The 27817-nt window shown below is 38.2% G+C and overlaps 2 protein-coding genes across 3 annotated transcripts in view; one reads left to right on the top strand and one right to left on the bottom strand.

The window, feature by feature from the left end:
- LOC120867416 (centromere protein P) overlaps positions 1 to 27817 on the top strand; it is a 236777-nt gene that overhangs the window by 164378 nt on the left and 44582 nt on the right. The gene's annotated exons all lie outside the window — the stretch shown is intronic.
- ECM2 (extracellular matrix protein 2) overlaps positions 1 to 27817 on the bottom strand; it is a 40171-nt gene that overhangs the window by 6368 nt on the left and 5986 nt on the right. The window contains exons 2-9 of one of the 2 annotated variants that reach the window (XM_040245762.1): positions 23598 to 23910; positions 20679 to 20867; positions 17521 to 18096; positions 15165 to 15280; positions 13058 to 13193; positions 7626 to 7783; positions 5307 to 5446; positions 1456 to 1782 (exon numbers count right to left, since the gene is read on the bottom strand). In XM_040245762.1, coding sequence (XP_040101696.1) covers positions 1456 to 1782; positions 5307 to 5446; positions 7626 to 7783; positions 13058 to 13193; positions 15165 to 15280; positions 17521 to 18096; positions 20679 to 20867; positions 23598 to 23886 — 1931 coding nt within the window. In that variant the 5' untranslated portion in view covers positions 23887 to 23910. The remainder of the gene's footprint in view (positions 1 to 1455; positions 1783 to 5306; positions 5447 to 7625; positions 7784 to 13057; positions 13194 to 15164; positions 15281 to 17520; positions 18097 to 20678; positions 20868 to 23597; positions 23911 to 27817) is intronic. The other variant, XM_040245753.1, reaches the window with a different exon arrangement.

Below are 27817 nucleotides of genomic sequence, written 5' to 3' on the forward strand. Positions count from 1 at the left end.
TCTTAATATATAAAGCCATAAGTTCATATTGAGTCTCCAGAGAAAGAAGGCCAGAAACAAAGTAATAAAGCAAAAATATTGAGGCACCAACGTCTTTTTTTTTTCCTGAGACAGCCACTATTAAATTTTTAAAATCTTTTACAGTCTTTTTCATCCGTGGTTAATGCATATGTATAATTTTTTATAATTTTATAAGGATAAGATTGGCATAACATTGTATTAGTTTCAAGTATACAACATAATGATTAGGGGTGTGTGTGTGTGTGTGTGTGTGTGTGTATGGTTGAAATGATCACCACCATAAGTTAATATGCATCACCTCACATAGTTACAAATTTGTAACCAACTTCTTACCATGATGGGCAATTTAAAGGAAAGAACAGAGAATTTATCTTACCTTTCAGAGTAAGGAACTTGCCCTTGCTGATAAGAAAATATTATTTACAGAGGAATGTGCTTAGTCACTCAATCATGTCTGACTCTTTGCAACCCCATGGATTGCAAAGAGCCCATCAAGCTCCTTTGTCCATGGGATTCTCCCAGCAAGAATACTGGAGTGGGTTGCCATTCCCTTCTCCAGGTTACAGAGGAATTCCATTTAACAAATGTGGAAAGAATGACAAAAATAGAAATTCATCATTTTGTTACCCCTAAGGAAATGACAGATGCAAGCAAGAGTCATCATGAGTAAAAAAAAAAAAAAAAACCATTGGTTCAGTGGTGGAGGAGAAAGGTTATGATGGAGATATCACACCATTGGCACCTATATCCCACCAAAAGTGGGATATTTTAGAAGTTTGTGTTTGGAATTTTAGAGATAGGTAAAAGAATAAAGAGTATAATCTTCAAAGACAGGACCACAGAGCTCAAGGATCTGTTACCCTCATTGGCTGCACTAAGAAAGTGTCCCAGATTAATCTTGAGACATTCATACTTTTTAGGCAGGGGGGATGACTCAGTCAGCAAACAGAACACACACAGAAAAATGTGTCCTCAGAAGTGAAGAAACTGAGTTTTAATAAATGTTTTCAGAATTTTGTTTTCAGAAAAATCTAGATAGAAGCAAGCAATTTTAATATTAGCATACACTTAGGTTTTGTGCTCTACAGATCAGTGTGTTTGAAATCACATATGGAGGTAGGAACAGCACCATAACCTATGGCCTTGAAGTCTCACTTGAAAGTGTCTCTAAGATTCTAGATATTATGTAATCATACTCTATTTTTTAAAAAGTTAACAGGGAAGTTTTCAAACATAGAAAAGTAGGGAAAAAACTATAATGAATCCTTAATACTTATTATCATCCAACTTCAACAATCATTAACAATTACATTGTTGTTTGATGCAACCTCTTGTCAGTTTTTCTTTAAATTCCAGACATTATGTCATGATCATTTAATTATATTTTGTCACCCATGACAATTTAAATGGATACTTGAGAAAGTCAAAATTTACCGTATCTTGTTGTTGTTCAGTCTCAGGAAATGTAGTGCTTTCATTTCTTGTACCCCAGGTGGTATAGATTTTAATTCATTATGATCCAGAAACAGCTCTCGCAGAGAATGGTAAGCTCCATAGAAGGAGACTCGGTCTATGCCATCGTCCACAAGCTTATTAAATGACAGGTACAGGTATTCCAGGCCTGGTTCCATGTGACCAAACACATAGCCAGGGATGCGTTCTATCTGGTTCCCGATGAGTACAAGGTGCAGCAGTGACTTGGGTAGATAGGAGGGGACATGGTAGAGCTTGTTGTAGGAGAGGTCTATCGATTCTAGATTTCTAGAAGAGAGTAGACAATGTGGATGCATCAGGGCAGTGACTGTTAGCTCCAAGTTTTGACAAGCCAGTCAGGATGCTTGTCTGCCTTCATGCCAATGTTTAGTAATGATTCCCAGTGCAAGTGTGTCTGTATGGTGGCTAGCTGCAAGGTTAGTGCTCTTACCTGGGTAACAGCTGCTTGAGTTCTTGTCTTATGGAGAAGCACCAGAGTTGAGAGCGAAGAAGCTCATATCCTAGAGGTAATGCTGAGACCCAAAGAGGGCCCACAAATATCTCTGAGGCATAACTTATATTGGAAATAAAGTCCAAAGTTCTAGCTGACATCAAAACCCTATCCCTACAATCATCTTTGGTTCTAGCAAGGAAGTAGCAGTAAGAGGTTTGTGCATTCTTCTTCCACATTGATCTGATAACTTGGGATCTGGGACTTGGGATAAAAATGAGGGATCTAGAAAAAGTTAATAACCAATAAGAAGATTTGGGAAATGTGGTGAACTCCCTGGCTTTTTTCAGGAGCCTCACCTGCAGCTTCTGCCCACCGCATGAAGATTTTTCACTTGCTGAAGACTCAGTTGCCCTGCCACTGCCACATCCTGCTAAACCTGAGGGGCCCTCAAGGTCTCTTTTCATCTCTGTCCTGCTTCTGAAACATGCCTATCCCCATGATGCTACTCAAATCCCTCATTCCCTCACAACATGACTTCAGATCTGCTCTGATGGTACCTGCTGCCGGGGCCTGACCCTGCTTCCCTGTTTAGCTAATCATCTCCCTCCTGACAGGTAAGGCCTTGACACTTTGCACTTCCCTGAGAGCTACAGCCTGGGACCATTGATTCCTCTCAAGGAAAGTGGGCTCTGTTTTTTGCTTTCTCTATCAGGTCATGCATTCTTCAGTCTCTTTTGTAAGACTTGAGATAGAGAAATAGTATCAAGGAATGAAGACAGTGTGATATGGAATCTAATGGTGAGGGAGGAGAAAAGGGGAGAAGGGTAGTTTCCTTCCTTACTGTATTGTTATTGCTGTCTCTGAGTCATCTCTGACTCTTTGTGACTCCATGGACAGCAGCATACCAGGCTTCCCTGTCCTTCACAATCTCCCAGAGTTGGCTCAAATTCATGTCCATTGAGTCAGTGTTGCCATCCAGTCATCTTATTCTCTGTTGTCCCCTTCTCCTCTTTCCTTCAGTCTTTCCAATGAGTGGGCTCTTCACATCAGGTGGCCAAAGTATTAGAGCTTCAGCTTCAGCGTCAGTCCTTCCAATGAATGTTCAGGGTTGATTTTCTTTAGGATTGACTGGTTTGATCTCCCTGCTGTACAAGGGACTCACAAAAGTCTTCTCTAGTACCATAATTTAAAGCATAAATTCTTTGGAGCTCAGCCTTCTTTATGGTCCAGCTCTCACATCCCTGCATGACTACTGGAAAAACCATAGCTTTGCCTATACAAATGTTTGTTGACAAAGTACTATCTCTACTTTTTAGTACGCTGTCTAGGTTTGTCATAACTTTTCTTCCAAGAAGTGTCTTTTAATTTTCTGGCTTCAGTCACAGTCTGCAGTAATTTTGGAGCCCAAGAAAATAAAATCTGTCATTGTTTCCACTTTTTACCCTTCTATTTGCCATGAAGTGATGGGACTAGATGCCATGATCTTAGTTTTTCAATTAGAGTTTTAAGCCAGCTTTTTCACTCTGCTCTTTCACCTTCATCAAGAGGCTCTTTAGTTCCTCTTCACTTTCTGCAACTAGAGTTATATCATCTCCATATCTGAGGTTGTTATTTCTCCCAGCAATCTTGATTCCAGCTTGTGATTCATCCAGCCTGGCTTTTCACATGATGTACTCTACATATAAGTTAAATAAGCAGGGTGACAGTATACAGCCTTGACGTAATCTTTCCCGATTTGGAACCAGTGCATTGTTCCATGTCCAGTTCTAACTGTTGCTCCTTGATCTGCATCCAGGTTTCTCAGGAGGCAGGTAAGGTGGCCTGGTATTCCCATCTCTTTAAGAATTTTTCACAGTTTGGTGTAATCCACATAGCCAAAGGCTTTAGTGTAGTCAATGAAGCAGAAGTAGATGGGGTTTTTGGAATTCCTTTGAGTTTTCTAAGATCCAGCAGATGTTGGCAATTTGATCTCTGGTTACTCTTCCTTTTCTAAGTCTAGTTTGTACATCTGGAAGTTCTCAGGTCACATACCGTTGAAGCCTAGCTTGAAGGATTTTGAGCATTACCTTGCTAGCATGTGAAATGAGCAAAGTGTATGATAGTTTGAACATTCTTTGGTATTGGAATGAAAACTGACCTTTGCAGTCTTGTGGCCACTGCTGAGTTTTCCAAATTTGCTGGCGTATTGAGCACTTTAACAGCATTCTCTTTTAGAATTTGAAATAGCTCAGCTGGGATTCCATCACATCCACTATCTTTGTTTGTAGTAATGCTTCCTAAGGCCCACTTGATATCACACTCCACGATATCTAGCTCCAGGTGAGTCACCACACCATCATGGTTATCTGAATTATTAAGACCTTTTTTGTACAGTTCTTTATATTCTTGGCATCTTCTAATCTCTTCTGCTTCTGTTAGGTCCTTGCCGTTTTTGTCATTTATTGTGCCCATCTTTGCTTTAAATGTTCCCTTGGTATCTCCAGTTTTCTTGAAGAGATCTCTAGTCTTTCCCATTCTGTTGTTTTCCTCTATTTTTTTTTTTTTTTTGCTTTCCCATTCTGTTGTTTTCCTCTATTTTTTTGCATTGTTCACTTCAGAAGGCTTTCCTATCTCTCCTTTCTATTCTCTGGACCTCTGCATTCAGTTGGGTATATCTTTCCTTTTCTCCTTTGCCTTTTGCTTCTCTTCTCAGCCATTTGTAAGTCCTTTTCAGACAACCACTTTGCCTTCTTGCATTTCTTTTTGGGGGAATGGTTTTGGTCAACACCTCCTGTGCAGTGTTACAAACCTCTGTCCATAGTTCCTCAAGTACTCTATCAGATCTAATCCCTTGAATGTATTTGTCACCTCCACTGTATAATCATAAGGGATTTAATTTGCGTCATACCCAAATGGTAGTGGTTTTCCCTACTTTCTTCAATGTAAGCCTAAATTTTGCAATAAGGAACTGATGATCTGAGCCATAGTCAGCTCCAGGTCTTGTTTTTGCTGACTGTATAGAGCTTCTCCATCTTAAGCTACAAAGACTGTAATCTTCTCTGCGGGTAGAGGATTATCAAACTTAAAGTTCATGACTGCCTGTGAGGTCAACAGACCAGCACAGTGATCAGACCTTAGGTCATGCTGCTTGGGCTTGACCCTTGTACATTGTAGGTTATCCACAGCAGCAGTGACCATAGCTATCCTAACATCAGTTATATCATGAACAATTTGAACTCTGCAAATAACCAAGTTTTTGGTAGGGGGAGGTTCACTAAGAATGCTGTCATCTTCCTCACTCACTCATTTTCATACCCTGTTTAGTAATGGCAAAGGAAAAGAATTCATCTATGAACATCAAATTGTAGCATGTACTTACTCTTGATTTATCCAGGCTAAAGGAGCAATTCTATTTTCTTCAATTTTATTATAACGTAATCCAATGACATTGATCTTTCTGGTATGATTAAAAGAAATTTCAGTTATTTCTTCAATTTGGTTATTTTCTAGGTATAATTCCTATAATTAAAAGAAAAGACTTATTTTTCTTCATATTACTTGATATGATAAATATATTCAATTTCACAGAATTAAAATATATTCAGTTTCACAGAATTAAAATCATATTATCAACTATTGTCATTAGTGTTAGTTAATAAGAGAATCTTGCAGCTCTTCCAAATGAGTTAATTTTTTACATTGTCAGATTTTCTAGCTAGCAAAATAAAGTGTACTGTCTGTCATGGTTATGGAATTAAATGAATTTAATTATTTTTAACTATAAAATGATATGATATAGCATATCATGATAATTGTATAAAGCTTTCTAATTTACAAAACTTATTCACATAAATTATTTCATTTGGGCTTCAAAGACCTAGAAACTAGAAAATAGGTAGAAATTATCCCCATCTAGCAGTGAAAAAACTCAGGCCTGGAGAGATGGCAAGGTGTTTGCAAAGTTAAACAGCTGATACATGAGGGAAATTCATGCTGGCTGGCCCCAACTTAGAGTCATCCTGTTTCCTGCCAGTCCATGCTGTCTGTAATTTTTTTAGGCTCACATTTTTTAGGTTTGTTTGTATTATAATTTCTTTAATTAAAAGTTCATTAAGAGCCTTCATTTAACATCAGGGTGAAGTTAGAACTATTAGTAAGTTGTCAATAGCTAGCTGCCTTCAAGTTAAATTCATTTGACTTTACAAGGAATTTGTCACTCAGAGATCTTGTTGGAATTCAGAAGTATGATTTGTGTATATATATTTGGAGTAATTCCTTTTGTAGTAATTTCCCCTCTTTGTCATATAATTTTGGTATTGTTGGAAGTGTGTACAGTAAATTTTAGTGTTCTGCTTCATACCTATTTAGGGGGAACTATATTAGTGGCTCCTAAACTTGATTGTAGGTTAGAATCACTCGTCAGCTTTTTAAAGTATAAATTCCAACTTAAATTAACAGCACGTTCATTTATACATTGAAACTGCAGGTGTGAAGTGGTGCGTTGAAAGTGTTCAGAGTGTATGTACATGCATGGACAACAGCTCCCAAGAAGCTAGTAAGAGGGTCTTTGGAAAGAGAAACCAGGGATGGGAATGTCAGACATGGAATGGAGACACACTGCTCTTTTGTACTATTCAAGTGTTGTGTGTGTGTGTTTTACTGTGTGCATGCATTATCTACTTAAAATTTTATTTTAAAAAAACCCAATAAATTGTTGACCCCATTCTCCAAAGAACCTGATTTAGTATGTCTGGTATAGGCCCCAAAATCTGTATTTGTTTAGAATCCAAGTAATTCTGAGATAAAGCTAGGTTATGAGTGCAACCTCAATTTTTACAGTTTTGGTAACTTCTAAATGCCTGTCTTAATCTACAAATAGGAGGAAGAGGAAGCATGGTGGCTGTGTAGCAGCAGTATCAGATTGAGACTGATGGTCCTCTTTTGGCTCACTGGGTTCACAGCCATATGAAGCTTCATCCTGCTGGCTGATTATTTATGGGACAAATATAGAGCTCAGAGGAAGTAACCTAAGGGTCACCTGGATCTGCTAAACCTCGGTTCTTAATGTGGAAAGTCAGGGTGTACACTTAGCACGGAAGTCCCCACCAGAGTACCCCCATAGTTAAGTGTGTTCTGTGTTGTATGTAGCAAGGGAGACCACACACTTGGGCCGCAGGAAATCCATCCAGAGGGGATGGACACAGGACAGTGCTAGTCAAAACTAGTAAGCTGTGAGAAGTGAGTGAGGAGTGGACCACTGGCACAGTTAGCAGCCTTCTTTGCAATTCTTGTCCATCCTTACAGGGTCACTGCTAGCCCAGGTGGGCCTCTGAGTGGAACAGACTGGGATGAACATCACATTTCCAGTTTGAGATAGTTTAAACTACTTTGCAAATCAAGGTGCTTTTTGCAGTTGTACTTTCTGTTTGAACTTTCAGTTCATCTTCCCTATTCTCTCCCCAAGAGCTGTCAGTAAGACCAATTTTCACTTTACCACGATTCTCTACTAGTAGTAATAATTCTGACTCATAATTTTGTATTATTTGAAAACAGTGCTCAAATTTTATTTATAAATTTTATTTATAGCACCAGAACTACTCAGTTTAATATGCATCATGATAATCTTTTAAAATATATTATTTGTTTTGTCACTGTGCTATATTTAAAATATAAAACATTATAAGGAAAATATTGGTACCTCAATAGAAGCAGGAAGACCTTGTGGTATAATTCTAAATTTATTTCTTCCCAGACGCAGGTAGGATAGGCTCTTCAGAGGTTTGAAAGCTAAGGAATTGACATTGGTTTCACTGAGATTGTTTCCTTCCAATTCTAAAGTGACCAATTGATTTAAGTCTATAAAAAAAAAATTATTGTGATATTATGATTTAAAAACATGCAGTTTCTATAGGCTTTCGAAATTTCATGTGAGATGTTCACTTTATTTGGATGACTAATGTTATAGCTTCTTTCTTTGAATCCCTCCCATAGAGCCTTTTCCCAAGGACTCTTCACATTTGCACAACAAATGTTCAGTTCAGCCAGGACTCAGTGCTGAATGCATGGTCCAGAAGAGACAGGCCTATCAAGAAATCACTGTTGTGTTGTATGATGAAAGTTTGTAACCCTCATACAAAAGCCAAAAAACACCATCAAAAAGAAAGAAAGAAAGAAAGAAAATTATAGGCAAATATCACTGAAAAACATATATGTAAAATAACTTTAACAAAATACTGGGAAACCAAATTCAGTAATACATTAAAAGGATCATACACTGTAATCAAGTGGGACTTGTTTCAGGGATGCTAGAATGGCTTAATAGCCACAAATAAATCAGTGTGATACACCACATTAACAAATTGACAAATAAAAGTCATATGATCACCTCAATAGAGGCAAAAAAAGCTTTTGACAAAATTCAATATCCATTTATGATAGAGACTCAACAAAGTGGGTACAGAGGGAACATCCCTCAACATATATGACAAACCTACAGCCAATATCATACTCAACAGTGAAAAGCTCAAAGCATATCCTCTAAAATCAGGAATAAGACAAGGATGCTCAATCTTACTGCTTTTATTCAGCATAATGCTGGAAGTCCCAGCCATAGCAATCAGACAAGGAAAAGAAAGGAATCCAAGTTGAGAAGGAAGAAGTAAAATTGTCACTGTAGACAACATGATACTATATAGAAAATTGTAAAGACTGCCTCCAAAAAACTGTTACAACTAGTACGTGAATTCAGTAAAGTTTCAGGATACAAAATTAATACACAGAAATCTGTCAAGCTTCTATACACTGACAGTAAACTATCAGAAAGAGAGATATTAAGAAGACAGCCCCATTTCCAGTTGCATCAAAAAGAATAAAAACTTAGGAATAAATGTAAACAAGGAGGTAAAAGACCTGTACTCAGAAAACTATGAGACACTGATGAAAAAAATGATTGAAGGCAACACAGACAAATGGAAAGATATGCCATGTGCATAAACTAGAAGAATTAATACTGTTAAAATTACTATACTGCCTAAAAAGACAGTCTACAGATTCAGTGCAATCCCTATCGAAATACCAATGGCATTTTTCACAAAACTAGAACAAATAAGTGTAATATTTGTATGGAAATGCAGAAGATCCCAAATAGCCAAAACAATCTTAAGAAAGAAGAACAAAGCTGGATATATCACACTCCCTGGTTTCAGGCTATAGTACAAAGCTACAGTAATTGAAACAGTGTGGTACTACCACAAAAACAGACCCATAGACCAATGGAACAGAATAGAGAGCCCAGAAATAAACCCACATATTTATGGTCAATTAATCTTTGAGAAAGAGAGTTAAGAATATACAGTGTGGAAAGGAATGTTTGTATAATGAACAGAAGTCAAAAGAAGGAGGTGGGGGAACAGGACACCACACAGAGGGCCAGTGAAGTATTTGCAAAGACAGATAGGTATGAAATGGTGGCATAACCAGGGAGGTTCGGGGAGTGTAATGCAATGGGTGGTTCCTTTTTTCAGGACACAGAGGGAGCACTCTTGCCTGGTAAACCCTCAGTCTTTGAACAAGGGAATTACAGCAGTGAATTCCCATTGCAGTGTTCACTTCCTGGCAGAGTGAAGCCAGATGGACATTTTGAAAGAATGACTAAAAATTCCACACATTCAGATTGAGCTACCAAGAAAGGCCTTTATACAAACAAGTTTCTTTCTAAATTGTTTCTTCAGGTCTCTGGAATGGTATGACCAAATCAATTGGAAACTTAGAGGAGAATGGACAGCTCAGCAGTGATGATACCCAGAGGCATCTGAGTCAGACACTCAGGGTGTAACTTTGGAGTTTGTTCAGTGGCCAAAATTTTCAGAATAGCGGATGTTTTCGTGTTCAATTTGAGTCATGGATATTGCACTGATATGCTCTGTGTAACTTAGATCCTACTCTTAGGCATACAGAGAAGTAAGACATAGTCTAAAGTGAAAACAAAAGACACTGCCATCACAAATACCTCATAGGTTCTAGAACATGACAAGGAGAAGATGGCAGTGTAGACTTGAGGGGTATGGAGTTGTGAGTGGGGCTAGACTCTCAAGATAGCATAGGTAGAAATGGGAGGGTGAGGCAGCCAGGTGAACACATGGAGGTATGAACCCACATGGTTGTGCTCAGGAGTAGGAAAGAGATAGCTCTAGAGTGGCCCGTCTGTAAGAGAGGATGAAGGTTGTGGAGAAGACAGAGATAGGCTGGGCAGGGCCTTCATGCACCAGAAAATAAGGTCTGACTTTCCTTCTGGGCCACGAGAAGCATCTGAACAGTGAACAGCATGACAAAATACTAATCTGCTGGTATTTAACATCAACTGAAGGGCAGAGAGGAAGTATGGAGGCCATTTATTAAATTATGATATGTGATTCTATTTCTTTATATAACCAATTCCACAACTAAAGATACTGAGAATCCAAGCATATTTATCTAGAACATAGCTGAGGTTTTGGAATGGAGAATTTTTTCAGAGAAAAATAGGTAATAGAAGTAGACTAGTGGTTATTACATGACCTCACAAGAGAGAGAAACACAATAATGCAAATTCATGATCTTATGCATTAATTTACAGTTATTCTGAGTGGATAGCCACACACCATCATTGCTAGAAATGGCACCATGATCATGGATTTTGGTTTGTTGTCATCATTAATACAGACAGGAACATTTTTTAGCATGTCTTGTTTTCTTTTGCTCTCCCCCCTTCTATCTTCACCTTCCCTTTTGATGTTGTTTAGTCACTAAGTCATGTCCAACTCTCTTGCGACTCCACGGACTGTAGCCCACCAGGCTCCTCTGTCCATAGGATTTCCCAAGCAAGAATACTAGAGTAGATTGCCATTTCCTTCTCGAGAGGATCTTCCCAACCCAAGGATCAAACCCATGTCCCCTACATTGGCAGGCAGATTCTTTACCACTCAGCTGCCAGGGAAGCCCCACCTTCCCTTTTAAGACCTTCCTTTTCTCTAGAATGGGTATGCAGGTCTCCCAGTGGGTCCTGGATGGCCTCCTAGCACCTTGGCATAGCGTGTATAGCTCTCCGTTGTGTGGTTCCTTCTCATCTTTTCACATCATCTTTTGTTCTTCACTCCTTATCATAGCCTTGCATCTAAGATTTATGAAACTGAATGTTTTTCCCATAGCATCCAGATTGTTTTGTTTTGTTACACTTTTGCATGTATTATTTTCCATGGATTGCTGTCTTTCCCACTTCCCTGGAACTATACATTAATATATAAAACCTGGAAGCGTCATGAGGGAGGTAGTGCTGCAGGCCACTGATAGTCAAGCCAGGGGCTTCCAGCCAGGAAAGCAGTGTCACAGCGCTGGCAGTAGCCTTTGTTTTGGGCTTGCCTTGCTCACTGCCAGCCAGCCTGACTATCCACAACAGTGGAACTCACAGGAGCTGAGGAGCTGCAATGGCTCCAGCTGTTGAAAGAGAACTCAGTACCAAAGGCACCAACACTGAAGCAGAACTAAGAAGCCAGTACCGAAGGACCAGCACTGGAGTGGGGCTAAGAACACAGGCTAAACAGAAGAGGAGCCTTCAAGACACAAAGCCTACAGAGGCTTCTCTGGGCAAGATGACTTTTTCATGAAGGAGAGGTGCATGTGAGTGGAGAAGCAGTTACAGGAATGTGAGAGAGTACTTTCCAAACAAGGACTTACAGCATGCCGTTTTGACAGATCTGCTAGAAATACCATCTCACATGTAGTTCACATGTAGCTCATTAGTACACTTGTCCTAAATTGCGTTCCTTTGGTCTGTTTCACCTAGCAGCTAGAAGTTGAACTTTCTTATGTCTTTTCCATATGCCAAAAGCCCTTCAAATTTGGTCTGTTAATGTTTTTCATGTGTACCCTGAAATCCATCTGGAAATAGAGTATTTCCACAACTCTGTCATCCTCAGATTTGGCAATTTTCTTTATTGTTTTTTTCCTATCACCAGAAGTGTTTTGTCCTTATGAATTTTTTTGAGGAGTAAATTCCCCATTTTAAAGGAATAAAGGTTGGGTGATCAACACTAACATCATAAGTATAGTTCAAATCAAATAAAAAATGTTAAGCACTATACCTCTATACCTCAAGAGCTACACTAGACTGTTAGGAAGATAAAAAGAAAAATTAGACAGTCTTTGTCTTAAAGAAGCATATAATCTAATCAACAACATTAGCTAGGATTCTTGAAAAGGCAAATACTACCTTATTTATCTTGAGTTCATAATATATGACAACCTCAGTTATCCAGCTCAGTCCAGAAATAGTCTTAAGAGTAAATTCCAGTTGTATCAAATGTACAAAATGTGGGGCACCTTCACTTCAGCCCATCCATGGGAAATCCAGGCTGACATGGCAACCACATACCCATGCACATCATTTGTCTTGCCTTGTGTGGCACATGTACCTCGATAACATACAAGTGCCAGAAGTGACAGAGCAACTCTCAGGGGAACAAGGCTATTAAAGCCAAAGTGACTGCCATATATAGTGCATGTGCTAAAGCTTATGTTTACTTTGATTTTAGAATAGCCCCTCAAAACCTCACATAGTATCCCCATTTACTTATATTTTATATATGATTCTCATGTGCCAAACCATGACATGTTAAAACAGCAAAATGTTTGGATGTAGCAAATGTGGATGGGATATATTGAGCATCTAAGGGTGATAAAAGAGACCATTTAAACAAGCCATGGTATTAGCACCATTAACACCATTGTGTTATCACCAATACCAAAAACTTTAGTACAAATACAGGATGAGAACACATGGCTATTTGGGGAATGTTAGTATAACTCTTAGGACATTATGGATTTGTAGTTCAGTTATTGTATTATAAATGATAAAAACCTGAAATCATTGAAAGTTTATTTATAGAATACTTTTAAAAGACAACAGGCAGTTTAAAATACATTTTTTAAAGTTTCACCAATCAATAGTTAAAATAAGTTTTATCAACTTAAATGGTAACATGAACTAAAAAATTTTTATTAGCTATTCATTTAGCAATATTGCAAATAAAATTTCCATACAACTATAGAAGAAAGATTATAAGGACACATGTCATAAACTCAAATGTTAAGTACCTGATAAACTTTCTTCATCAATAACCTGCAGCTTGTTCTCATTGATTTTGAGTTCTTCTAATGTAGATGGTAGTTCTGAAGGAATCGTTACCAAATTGTTTCCATCCATATTTAAGCGCATTAAATTCTTTAGAAACTTAAATAAAGGCAAATCTCAAAATTACTTTTTTATTTTGTCACAGAAATGCAGTCATATATATTATTTAATAGTCAGTTTGCAGTAGTTACTAAAGTGTCACAAACTTTCAGTTTATTCAGGCTTAGGCATGAATCCCCAATTCTCCCTGCCAGATAGATGTTGATCCTGTTAACACCATTTATTTCCTGGTATTTTCAGCAAACCACATTTGGTGATTTTGTATCATACTCATCCATATTTTTACTGTGACTCTAGTAATCAGGAGAAAGTTCCTATCACCACTGGACCAGCCATATTTTCCTAGATCTTATGTTTTCACCTTCTCAGCAGTAGAGTCAAAATTTATTAAATCATGCAATAATCTGAATCTATCATCGATACTAAAAAGATAGCAGTTTGAATCCTTTGAATGTGTTTGTAAACCTTAGTTTTCTATCTGTACTTAGCAGAAATAGTCATGAAAGAGCACTAACTATTGTGGAAATTTATCAAAATTAAATGCCACAAATATCACAAATTATTTCTATATGGTACCGAAACTGTTTTGACAGTCTGGAGAGTGTATTTCCACATTTGTAGTTACACGTTTGTTGGCCAGACTAGCCCCCACTACCAAAGTTGCGGAGTGATTTACTTCAAAGTTGCTCAAAGTCAGTTTCAGCAGTTTGGAAATGAGGTAGAAAATCCCAAAACAAACAAAAAACACAAGTTATTTCCTACAATGTCCTCTTTTTTGATCAAATAGAGAAAATGTACAAGTCCCAACTATTGTTCTATCAGAAGGACAAATAGCATGAAGAGGACTCCAGGTCTTTCACATGAATGTGGACACCAAGTGTCTGGAACTCTCTCGTCTGCAGCCCAGAATGTAAATAAGAACCAGGACCTGAGCTTGAAAGAGGCCAGTGACTTATCCAAAGAGTGGAAGAAAACCATCCAAGGGGATAAAGTTTGACTTCCTGGCATGTAACATGTTTTACTTGGGCTTCTTTAACCACACACAATTTTGAGTATTTGTTTGCACATACAAATTCCTCCTTTCTTCTGCCTTTGTTTTTCGGAAAGTCCTTGATACTCTCTTTTCTCCCTTTTAGAAAAAAATTTTAGTTAAATCTGATTCTTTCCAAAGTTTACTCTGTGCTTTTCTCTTTCCCTCTCTGCCCAACCTATCCCCAAGCTAATTTTCTTCTGAGCCTCTTTGTTCTTGCAGAACCCCACCTGCTGAAGTATTCTTTTCCAGATTTTGCAGATTGCACAAAATAAGGAAGCTTTGTCTTGCTGGCCTGAAAATGTTAACAGTTTCTAAATAAGCTCTCCTTTTTCCCCAGAAATACCTCACATACTAAGAGACCATATTTCAACATGTTTTCAGGTACTTGGGAAGAAACTCTTCCATAAATTCTAAACATTAGTTTTGTCATTGATGCTACTGTGGGTGCGTTAAGGACAAAGCATAGAAAAAACAGAAATTTGTAAAACAACCAAGTATATTCAAGATATAACTTGGATACAGTTTAGGGATATCAGAGAAGAAACTTTCTTTGACAAAAACTCCTTTAAAACATTTTACTGGGACTTCTTTGATGGTGCAGTGAATAAGAATCCACTTGCCAATACAGGGGATATAGGTTCAATCCTGGTCCAGGGAGATCCCACATGCTGCATGGCAACTAAGCCCATGCAACTACTGAGCCTGTGTTCCAGAGCCCACAACTGCTGAGCCCATTGCTGCAGCTGCTGCAGTTCGCATGCCTACACCCTGAGCTCTACAACAAGAGAAGCCAGCACACCACACAGAGTAACCCGTGCTCACTGCAACTAGAGAAAAGCCTACATGCAGCAACAAAGACCCAGTGCAACAACAAAAAAGAACGTACTTGTCTTTCCTTCTCCATCTCCACCCATTATCAGTACAATTAATGAGAAAGCCATCCAAGTGGACTTGTAGAAATCATAGAACATATTTACCTTGAATGCTTTTGGACCTATGCCTGAAGAGGTGATATTATTTTTGCTCAGATCAAGCCTTTCCAAATTCGGTAATCCATTAAATGCTTCATCCGGAATGGAGGTAATGGAATTGCCTAGGACACACAGCAATTATGTTTTAGGCCAGTGTGCCTATAAATACATATATACATGTACATGCATAGATAGCAAAAGAGAGAGTTTTATCTGGAGAAAAACACAGTCCTTATAGCGAGGACAATGTTATATAATAAATGAGTATTTAGGGAAAAAAAAAAAAGACTGAGACTAGACTATTACATACAGTCAAAATTTTCACTCTAAGTTCATGTCTTGCTCTAGTACATCATGTTTAGATGAAGCTGCTTAAAACAGCCAGAATGTGGTTTGCCACACAATTCTGTTAGCAATATGCATTTTACAACAAAGATGTGTTATGGAAGGTACTATAAAAACTGAATTTTATAGTTCCTCATATTTTCCTATTGACACTTCTTAGACCCTGGACCAGAAATATTTTTTAATGAAATCTTGGGCAAGTAACTTACCTTCTCCAAGCATCAGTTTGCTCTAAATAAGAAGTTTGGGGAGATTATTTCTCAGATTGCTGCCAGAGCTAATGTTAAAATTCTATGACTTCAATCTATAGAAGTACCTGCAGTGCTTTAATTTATGGGGTTTTGTTTGACATTTAGTTAAGTATAGTAGTCAGTGACTTTAAACCCAGAGAATGAGCTTAACAGAAATGGTGGTGATTTAGTTGCTAAGTCATGTCCAACTCTTGTGACCCCATGAACTGTAACCTGCCAGGCCCTTCTGTCCATGGGATTCTCCAGGCAACAATACTAGAGTAGGTTGCCATTTTCCTTCTCCAGGGGATCTTCCCAACCCAGGAATCGAACCCATGTCTCCTGTGGCTCTTGCATTGCAGGTGAATTCTTTACCACTGAGCCAATAGGGAAGCCCAAGAAATGGTGAGTACTATAAAAACCATGTGGTAGCTTTCTTATAAAACCAGGATAGTGTACCTGAGCACACATCATCTTTCATGAGATTTTTGACCTTCACAGATTGTTTGTCTAATGGCAGAGCACACCTAGCAGGCAGGCTACAGAAAGAGGGGGCGTTGCTGAAAAAGGAAGCTCTCGGCATAAGAGTAATTCCTTAGGAGATCATATAAGCCTGGCATCAGGAAGGCCATAATACCTGAGGTGTCCTATTGTAGACTGGCTGTCCTGACTAAGGAGTCAGGCTGTGTCAGTTGAGTATTTATATGATCATTTATTATTTCTGTGGTAGTTTATTTCTGTTACTTCTCCCAAGACACATCTGAAACCCCACTCAGATTCTCTCAGCCCTCCATCTTAAGAGCCATCCCCAGCATGGGCCTTATTGCCAAGACTCATTCACTGTCCCAGTCTCCACACCAGCCAGCCTCACACACATATCTGTCCTGCCAGTCCTCTACTCAGAGCTCTTCCTGACCCTTTAAGAACATGAGCAAATGGTCTGGATCACGTCCTGCCTACCAAGTAGCTAAAACCAGGGGGAAAGCAACAGGAACGCTGTGATACTGCTGGAAGGAGTCTCACAGCCATTTTAAGGAAGTCTGGCCATTTCTTATAAAGGTAAACCTGCTTTTACTGTATCGTTCAGCAATCCACTCCTGGGTATATACCCTAGGAAAAAGAAAACTTAAGTCCACACAAGCATCCATATATGGATCTTTATAGCAACTGTTGCATAATTGCCCCAAACTGGAAATAATCCAGATGTCCTTCACTTGGTACATGTGGTCCATCCAAACAATGGAATACCATTCAGAAGTGAGGAGGAGCAAGTTGTTGTTGATAAATGCAACAACCTGAATATCCCTCAGAAGTTTTAAGGTAAATGAAAAAAGTCCAACTGAAAAGGCTCTACACTGAATGCATTTCTGTGACATCCTAGAAAAGCTACTCTAGAGACAGAAAACATCAGGGCTGGTGAAAGAAGGGACATGAGAGAATTTGGTGAGGTGATGAAAATGTTATACCTTGAATGTGTGACTGTATGACTGTATGCATTTGCCAAAACTTAAAGAATAACACGCTAACAGTTTTTTTACTGAATATAACTTATACTTCATAAAGCTGATTTTAGAAAAAAAAGTCAACGGGACATCATGATTTGGAGGCATTTGCATTATACCTGATGGTGCTTTCCTGTAGTAAACACTTATCTCTTCTGCAAAGTTTTTATATTTGAAGATTGTGAAATTAATCTGTTGGGGTCCATCTATATTATGAAATTAAAATATCACATTCATAGGGCAATGAGAGGTAACCACAGAATCAAACAGACATCCACATCTTACCTATGAGCTCCAGACTTGTTATCTCTGGTGCTGTTAGCGGTGGTATTTGTGTGAGGTCAGCGCTGATACAGGAGATGGTTTTGTAGGACAGAGAGCAACTGCTTGGCAGAGACGGTATGCCTCTGGGGGTAGCTGGGATTGGGAGTCGAGGGGGCATCCTGAACGTGTCTCCTCTGATGGTCTCATCCTCATCCTCATCCTCATCCTCATCGTCTTCCTCCTCATCTTCATCGTCTTCCTCATTCTCCCTTGCTGGGTTTCTGTGTTGATGGGCCTGCCTCCCCGCCTCTTCAGACCTCTGCTCTTTCCCTTCTCTGCTCTGTCCCTCATTGGTAGGTCTCCCCCAGTCTCCAGGTCTAAAAGTCTTTTTCTTTTGCTCCCCATTTTCATCTTGTTTGACTTCTTCTTCATCCTCCTCAAACTGAAGTTCCTCTTCTCTCAGTGCTCGATTCATTTCCACCCAAGGAGGTGACTGTTGCTTATGAGGTAAATTGGTAGGTTCTCTTTGTTCTGAAGAATCACCAGAAAATTCAGTTCTATCATTTAATGCTGTACCACTGAGTAGCAAATAGGAGGCTACTGATCACAAGAGAACACAGCAAGGGCAAGTTGTAGTATTAATGAAAGGAAAAATCATAGTGAAAATTAGGTTAGTAAATATTATTCCCTCCAGGAATATGAGTGCAATTTAAACATGAAATGCATCTTGTAGTTTTTGCTTGAAAATTTTAGTAGAAATAAATAAACTTTCTTTGTGTTTTATAAGATGTTATAGGCAATTCTTGTTTGCCTTGTGAGCCTTATTTTACTAAGGTATCATGCTATCTGGTGACTAAAGAGGGAATAATATTACCATATGTTACAAAATGGTAAACAGTCCTATTGTGAGATTATAAAATAATCAGATGTAATACCTTTATAATAGATACTGTTCAGTTAATTGGGGTTATTAATAATGTAAGAATTTGTACACTGTCAGACATAAAAACATGAAGCAGGTGTATATTTTACTTGTTTATGATAATGAAACTGGCTGTTATTATATTTGTCTGATTTTCTTTCAACTCCATGTGCCTAAAAGTATCCTCTGAAATTCAGAATTATAGAAAATTCTCTTCTCTTTTCCTCCCACTCTGTACTTAAATCATTTTTACTGCTTGAGATCTGTGGAAGATGTCCTGTACTTAAGTGATATTTTCTTAACCTAGACATATGCACAGAGTATTTTTATTATTTCATGATGATAATATAATATATTATAGTAGAAAGTTTATCTACATTTGTATTTAACTGTTATTATCTTTGGCAGAGAGCAGGGAAGACTCGACACAGACCAGACCCTCTGAATGAAGAGGTTTTTAGGGAAAAATAAGCTCAGTACATAGATTTTCTTTCATCAAAATATAAAAATTTACTTAATCATTTCCATGATTTTATTTAATACCATACATAAATCACCCCAAAAAAGAACTCAAAATATAATTATTTGAAATAATTACTTGAAATTTCAATTCAGTATATATTATAAAGTCTGTGAGTTATTTTTTTCACGTCTCTTGACAAACATGCAAAAGGAGAATAGGAAAAAATTAGCAAAAGGAAACTAAAGCTATCATATTGAAACATTTAAAATCTTTCCTGTGTATCCAAGTTTATTTTTCCAAAATAACCACAGTATTTCAAGAATAATAGTTCAAGTCCTTTGAAAAATATCTGAGAATTTCTGGATCTTGCTTTTATAAACCTTGTTTTTCATCTCCCAAGGTGCCAGTTTCATTAAACACTTTTATTTTCTAACACCTTTTTTAAAGTTATATTATCTTAGTAAAACAATTGGTGCTTAGTCACTCCGTTGCATCCGACTCTTTGCAACCCTTTGGACTGTAGCACACCAGGCTCCTCTGTCCATGGGATTTTCCAGACAAGAGTACTGGAGTGGGTTGCCATTTCCTCCTCCAGGGGAATCTTCCCAACCCAGGGATCAAACCTGCATCTCCAGTGTCTCCTGCATTGCAGGCGGATTCTTTACCCAATGAGCCATCAGAGATTCTCAAAGCAGTTGGTATTCTACACCAAATACAGTTCCTAAATGTCCTGAAGTTCTTGGAAGGAGACTTCCGTGGATAGCTACCCTGTGATCATCCTGTGTGTGTGGAAACAGTCTACCTTAATCATAGGCAACAGAAAACATCCCTATTCCCTATCCCTTCCCATCAAATTATCTAACACACATTTATTTCATAAGCTACTGACCAGGCTTTTCTTGAAAGAATCCTGAGCCTCTCTCTTGAGAGTCCTCTATCCCATCAGTCTCATAGGATAAGGGACAGTGAGCTGCCAACAAAACCTCATGGCATAATCTTTCTCTGCACAGCAGTACCACAAAAGAAAGCCACTGCTCTTGGGCCATGGCCTTTATTTCCCAAGGATTACCTGAGCAGTCATAACTGCACATAGGCTGAGAGAATTGGGCTTTATTCTCTGTAAACGCAAGCCTCTCCCCCCTTTCTTCACCTTGAGTTCTTTATTTGGGTTGATAACTGTAAGTGCATTGAGTTGAATTGAGACAATGCATATAAGGAACTAAACAGAGCTCTTCACACCGACTAAGAATGTGGGAGCTGTTTACTGTGTAAATTCTGTCACTCCATCTGTAATGCTGAGAGTCAAGTGTGGAATGTGATCTGGGCCAAGTTCAAATTGAGCTAAAACTCTAAAACCACTGTCTTTTATTTCTCTCCTCTGATATAATCTCCCAAGTAATTTCCTTGTTTATCATCACTGTGCCAATATTTAAGTACCCTGCTGACTAGTTTATCATTATTTAAAATTTAAGATAAGGACTTTTGTGGTGGTCCAGTGGCTAAGACTGCACTCCCAGTGCAAGGGGCCCAGGTTTGATCCCTGGTCAGGGAATTAGATCCCACACACACTGCAACTAAGAGTTTGCATGCCATGACTAAAAAAGATCCCTCATTGCAGGAATAAAGAACCCACCTGCTGCAACTAAGACCTGGCACAGCCAAATAAACAAGTATTTTTTTTTTTAAGAAATATCCTTTTAAAAAAATAAAATTTAAGGTAGTGATGAAATAAAAGCAAATGAAAGTTAAAGACTAAGTCATGTGGGATATTTTGTTTGGGCTAAATATTTGTACCAGTATCAGAGCAGACAGGGCAGCATTCTCCTTCAGGTATAATTGTTTGGGGGCACATCTGAGGGTGGCACTTGGTCTCATCACAAAGGACTTTTCCATTCAAGCAGAGACAGGTAGTACAGGGCTCCGGAGACCACACAGCTTTGTTATACATAATCATCCCATTTGCCAAACAGTGTCCTTTCTTTCCTAGAAGAGAACAGTAACATTTAAATTCCTTGTCTGATCACTAGCACCTTTGAATGGAAGTGAGCCCAATGTGAAGCACAGAGTGATAGAGCCACATAAGAATAACATTATATGTTCACTCATACATAGGGTAAAAGTGTCTTACACATGTAACCCCTTGAAGTGCTTTTCACATGTACTCTCAAGCCCTCTTACTTCTCTGAGTGAACCTGAGTGGACCTCCTCATGGTAACTTGACTCTAAATTGTGCTTTCCATCCTGCATCTGTCAGGATGGCTGAGCTATATAATGGTGACAAATAACCCTCAAATCTCAGTTATTTCTTGTTCATGCTGGATATCCAATGTAGATATTGTTTGTCAAGACAAACGATAGGCTTCGTCTCCAAGCAGGCTACCCTGATGGCCACAGCAGTGGGAATGTGAGATTGCAAATAACACACAAGCTCTAAAAGTATCTAATTACATTGAACCAAGGCAAATTATATGGCTGCATCTAACTTCAGAAGAGAAAAAGCAGTATAGTTCCATAACATGCCAGAGAGCAGAGAACCAGAGCAGCACTAATGATGAGCCAGCCCACACTGTACCCTTCGCAGTGTGCAGATGGAGAGGTGAAATTAGGCTATATGCTTGTGGTGCTTCTGGCATTGAAGTCTCAATGATACATTGCAGCTATCTCTGTTTTAAGAATTGTTATGTTGTTGAAATACAGTTCTAATACCCTTTTAAAGTGCACAGTACAGTGAGTTTTAGTATTTATTCTCTCTTCATACATGGATAAGTGTGTCAACTAAGCAGGCCATTAGACAGCCAATTTGAGTATTAGAGGTGATGTTTTCCTTCTAATCCTAATGTTAGTCCTGATAACTCTTCTCCATTTGATGAGCCACTGTCCCCTCAAGTGAGAGCTCACATCTGTCTCCTTCTCTCCCACACCACTGTGTTAGCCCTATTCATCTCTAGGTTTATATCTAAGGGAACAGGAATTCAGATAGAAACTTGTACACAAATATTCATAGCTGTCCTATTCACAGTAGCCAAAAGGTAGAAACAGCACAGTTATCCATCAGTGGGTGAAAGGATAAACAAAACATGGTGTTTCTCTGCAGTGAAATATTATTCGGCCATAAAAAAGAGTGAAGTACATACTACATGAGTGAACCTTGAAAACACTAGGCCAAGTGAAAGCAGTCAGACATAAAAGGCCATGTATTATAGGATTCCTTTCATATTAAATATACAGAATAGACAAATTCATAGAGATAAAAAGATTAACGATTGCCAGGGACTTGCTAGGGAGGGGTGGGTAGGAGAAAGTGGGGAGTACGTGCTTTATATGTATGCAGTTCTCTTTTAGGGTGAAGAAAATGTTCAGGAACTAGGTAGTGGTGATGGTTGTACAATATTGTGAATATACTAAATGTCACTGAATTGTACACTATATAATGGGTAAATGATAAGTTTTATGTTATGTGTATTTTATCACAATTTTTTAAAAGTCTGTTTTCCAGACTACTGAAAAACATTTTAGGACAATTTAGAAATGTTTCGTATACATTGTCTATACTTTATACACATCACCCTATATTGTATATTTTTAAAACAGATTTGAGATCACATTATCCATACTGCTTTTCAATCTTTTTCTTTTCTGTTATTATAGCTTAGATATCTTTCCACATAATTAAAGAAATTGACTTCATCATTCTTTAAGAGTTATGGGTACACTATAATTATCATTTTAGATTCCCTGCCTTGAGACTCTTTCTTCTCTCCAATCATGTTGTAAATATGACCTAAATTGTCTATTTTCATCATAATTGTATGTTATTTCTCTTAGCTTCATGGAAATAACATCATTTAAAAGTATTTGGTTCTCTTGAGACAAATATGAAGTATTGGTCACAGAACATTATGTGGTAATATTTTCTTTTGTCTTCTGAGACTTTTATGTAATGATAACATACGTATAATATAATTACTTTTTCCTTCCAAACCTGGAAAAATGCGGACCATTACATATTAGTGTTTAAAATGCCTAGTTGAAATCTTTGGAAGAATTTCCAATCTTTTCAAACTTGAAAAATTCAGGAAAAACATTCTGTAATTTGATCTATATAAAATAAATTCAGTGGCTTAACTTCATATTTGGTTGAAAATATTTAATAGTCATGAGTTCGTAGACTCATCTGAATCATTTATTTCTATATCCTAGATAACCTATCGTGATAAATGATACATGTATTACTATAGTAGGATTGAAGTGAAGTGAAGTCACTCAGTCGTGTCCGACTCTTTGCAACCCCAAGGACTGTAGTCTAACACACTCCTCCGCCCATGGGATTTTCCAGGCAAAGGTATTGGAGTGGGTTGCCATTTCCTTCTCCAGAGGATCATCCCAACCCAGGGATTGAACCTAGGTCTCCCGCATTGTAGGCAGATGCTTTACCATCTGAGCCACCAGGGAAGTACAACTATTTAAAATACATGGCATAGTAAACAGACTGGAAATAATAAACCAAATAGTAAGTATGGTTTTATAAATATAGTTGTGGAATAAGTAATGTTTTTCTTATTTCCAATAATTTTATAAGTATATTCTATAAATGATTTTTTAATTACTTCAAAATTTATCTTTATAGATTAAATTAAAAATAATAACTTGAGTTTTTAAAAATTTTCTTCATGGAGGTTCTCTCTCTCTTCCTCTCTCCTACTATTTTCTTACCTGGTAACACATTATAGCTTGATTCTACTCCAGGAACACTTAAAAAAGATTCAAATTTTTCCTCAATACTGTAATCCAAGTTAATTATGGGAAGTTTTGCTGCAGGTGTAACTGTCTTCATCTGTTGAATTCCAAGCTGTCTAACAGATCTGTGGGTGGGCAAGGAACTTTTTCTCAGTCTTCTATAATACATCTTCCTTCTTTGCCTCCTAGAAGTTTCTTCATTTTGTCCAAAGTCAGTTTGAAAAATGAGAAGCAGAAGGAAACAATACAAGCTTGAAAACTTCATGCTTTCTTTTTCACCATTTGACTCCTAGGATGAAAATGAAACAGAATTTTGGAGTTAGTGACTAAATTTTTTACCTCTAGAAGTTGGCTTATAATTGCCTATATCCCTCAGCAGCAAGTCTTTGAGAAATAAAACATAGATATATGGGCTCAATGCTATACTATTACTGCCAAGACAGAATTTAGAATTTTTCTGTCAGAATCAAAGGTTTTTGTTTTTGTTTGGCTGCACTGGATCCTCATTGCTGCATGGAGGCTTCCTCTAGTTGCAGGTGAGCGGGGGCTACTGCTCATTACAGTGCACAGGCTTATCATTGTGTTGGCTTCTCTTGTTGCGAAGCACAGGCTCTAGGTGCTCAGGCTTCAGTAGTTCCAACACACGGGCTCAGTAGTTGTGGTGTGCAGGCTCTAGGGAAGTTGTGGCTCGTGGGCTCTAGAGCGCCAGCCCAGCAGTTGTGGGATGCCGGGTTAGTTGCTCCTTGGCATGCAGAATCTTCCTGGTCCAGGGATCTAACCCATGTCCCCTGTATTGGCAGGCAAATTCTTAACCACCGTACTACTGTGGAAGTCCAAAGAAATTGTAGTATTTTATCTTTATCTTTATAGAACAGGCATGAGCAAACTTCTGTCTATAAAGAGCCAGATAGTAAATATTTTAGGTTTTACAGGCCATGCATTCTTTGTCATAACTACTCCACTCAACTCTTGTAATATGGGAGTAGACAATATGTACACAAGTGGTTGTGGCTGTGTTCCTATAGAACTCTATTTACAAAAACAGGCAGTGGGTCAGACTTAGCCCCTAGGCAGTAATTTGGCAGCCCCTTTCTGGACCACTGTGTTGTAGGTTTCCAGAGGTTACTTGGGAGATTTCTCTCCACCTGTCTGCCAAGTCATTCTGTGACTAACGTCATCCACAACTTATTTTCCCAGCTCTTCTGTTCTATTCTTTTATTCTCTAGTGTTATAATTTTCTTTGTTGGGAAGGAAGCAGCATAATTTCATCATATAAGAATAATAGCAAACTAATACCAGTTATAAAGAGGTAAGAGAGACAAAGTAACTTAATCAACTGGTCTTAAGAGCAGCACAGGGCCCGGTACATGATAAAGCTGAAAAACATGTTTGAGAAATGAACACTTTTTCAGACCATAAACATGGAGTAACACAAAACAGAAATCTCTGAGAGGGGGAAGATCCAAATTAATCTCCTGCACACTGCCTAGAGGGAGTTCCTTCCCAGGCTGAAGCCCAAGGTGAAGACCCAAGCAGAGCCTCACAATCTCCCAGAGCTGAAGAAACAAAACCTGGGGTCCCAGAGAGGCAAGAATTTGCAGAGCAGAGCACAGAGAGGTGAGAGCAACCCTGAGAAAGCCTTCCAAAGATGCCAATTCTTCAACTGAGTACTGACTAACACATTTGTTTGAGTAGACTACTCAACACTGAAGAAAGAACTACCACAAATGACAAAAAAAAAAATTCTTTGGGCTAGAAAAGACCAGGCAGACTCTGTGTGTCCACCAGTCATAGTGGAGAACCCGTACTGCAAAGGGCATCAGGCAGAATACTCAGAAGGGCATTGGCACATCAAAGAAAACAATTTACTCTGGGCTAATGGCTGATCTGATCACATTTAACAGAAATGAACAGCAAGCCTTCTGGAAAGGATCAAACTATATGCAACAACTTAACCATGTCCCAGAGCACCCAGCAAGGGTTGGGAAAGTCAGCAAAAATTTACCAGGCACAAAACAGGAATTGTTGACCCATAATGATGAGGAAAATCAATCTATTGAAACACATCCATAGCACAGCTGACATAATTATTAAATAGGTCATTAAAAGATATAAAAACTTTAATTTCAAAGTTGTTAAAACTATAATTTGTATGTTCAGGAAGGTAGAGGAAAGATATTTAAAGAAATCCAAATGAACTTATAAAGATATAAAATACAATGTGAGAGAATAAACTGTACTGCAAGGGATGAATAGGACATTAGACACCATAGTAAAGTGGAAAATATAGTCATAGAAATTACATAAAATGAAACAGACACACACACAAGACCAGTAAAAAACATGAACGGAATATCATCAAATTGTTGGGCAACTTTAAGCAGATCAGTTTACATCCAGTTCCAGCCCCTGAAGGACTGTGTTTGAAGAAATAAAGCCTGGTCTTTTCCCAGATATGAAGAAAATTATAAAGCCACATATCCAATATCAATAAACCCCCAAAGTAAGAAATATGAAGAAAATTATGTCAAATAATCTTCATAATCAAATTGCTTTTAAACCAGTAATAAGAGTATCTTAAAAGTAACCAGAGAAAAAAACATAAGAATAGGATAAAAAACTTCATTCAAAAGAGTACAAGCCAGAAGACAATGGAGCAATAGCTTTTAGGTTTTGGGGGAAAAAATAAACAGAATCCTTTAAAGTCATCATTGAATTTATTACAATATTGTTTCTCTTATATGTTTTGATTTTTTGGTCAAGAGGCATGTAGGCTCTTAGCTCCCTGACCAGGATTTGAGCCAGTACCCCTTACATTGAAAGGCAAACTCTTAACCACTGGACTGCCAGGGAAGTCCCTACTTAGAGCTGTATACTCAGTGAAAATGTCTCAGAAACACAGGCAAAATAAAGACTTTTTCAGACATAGAAAAGCTGAAGGAATTAATCACCAGCAGAAATGCACTATAAAAAATGCTAACATATAAGGAAAATTATATTAGATGGAATTATGGAGCTACACAAAGGAATGAAGCCACAGGAAATGGCATACAAATGGATAAGTACTCTTTTACTTTTAAACCTCTTTTAAAAATTATTGTTTAATACAGTCATCTGTTTAACAGTTGTGTTAATATAATACCATTTTGGGGATTTCTATCAAGTGAAAGTGAAATGTATGACAACAGAAGCAGAAAGGAGAAAGTGTAAATATACTGTTGTAATGTACTTATAAGTAAAGTGGAATATCAATTGAAGGTAAACTGTAATAAGTTAAAGATACATACTATATGCCCTATAGCTTAGAGGGTAAAGCATCTGCCTGCAATGCAGGAGACCCGGGTTCGATCCCTGGGTCAGGAAGATCCCCTGGAGAAGGAAATGGCAACCCATTCCAGTACTCTTGCCTGGAGAATCCCATGGATGGAGGAGCCTCGTAGGCTACAGTCCATGGGGTCACAGAGTCGGACACGACTGAGTGACCACATGTTTTTTTTTTAACCACTAAACAAGAAGAGTTATAGCTAATAAGCCAATAAAGATGATAAAGTGGAAAAATAAAAATAATCCAAAACTTTACATGTGCTATGTGTTGTGCTCAGTCACGTGGTCGTGTCTGACTCTTTGCAACCCTGTGGACTGTAGCCCACCAGGCTCCTCTATCCTTGGGATATTCCAGTTAAGAGTACTAGAGTGAATTGCCATTCCCTTCTCCAGAGGATCTTCCCAACCCAGAGATAGAACCAGCGTCTCCTGCATTGGCAGGCGGATTCTTTACCACTGAGCCACCTGTAAATCATATTGAATGTGGATTCATTAACTGCTACAATTAAAAGGAAGAGGCTATCCAAGTAGAATTTTTTAAAATTAAGACCCAACTCTATGCTGCCTATAAGAAACTCATGCTAAATAAAAATACAAATAGGTTAAAATTACAAACATGGAAAATATACCTTGGTAACACTAATCAAAAAAAAAAAAGTGGACGGAATATTTTAGCAATAAAGTATTTTGCCTCCAGGGCTTCCCTGCTGGCTCAGTGGTAAAGAATTCACCTGCTAATGCAGGAAACACAGGTTTGATCCCTGGGTCAGTAAGATCCCTTGGAGAAGAAAGTGGTAACCCACTCCAGTATTCTTTGCTGGGAAATCCCATGGACAGAGAAGCCTGGAGACAGTCCATGAGATCGCAAAGAG

This window comes from Oryx dammah, unplaced genomic scaffold (genome assembly GCF_014754425.2).
Source record: "Oryx dammah isolate SB20612 unplaced genomic scaffold, SCBI_Odam_1.1 HiC_scaffold_1, whole genome shotgun sequence".
Taxonomy (NCBI): Eukaryota; Metazoa; Chordata; class Mammalia; order Artiodactyla; family Bovidae; genus Oryx; species Oryx dammah.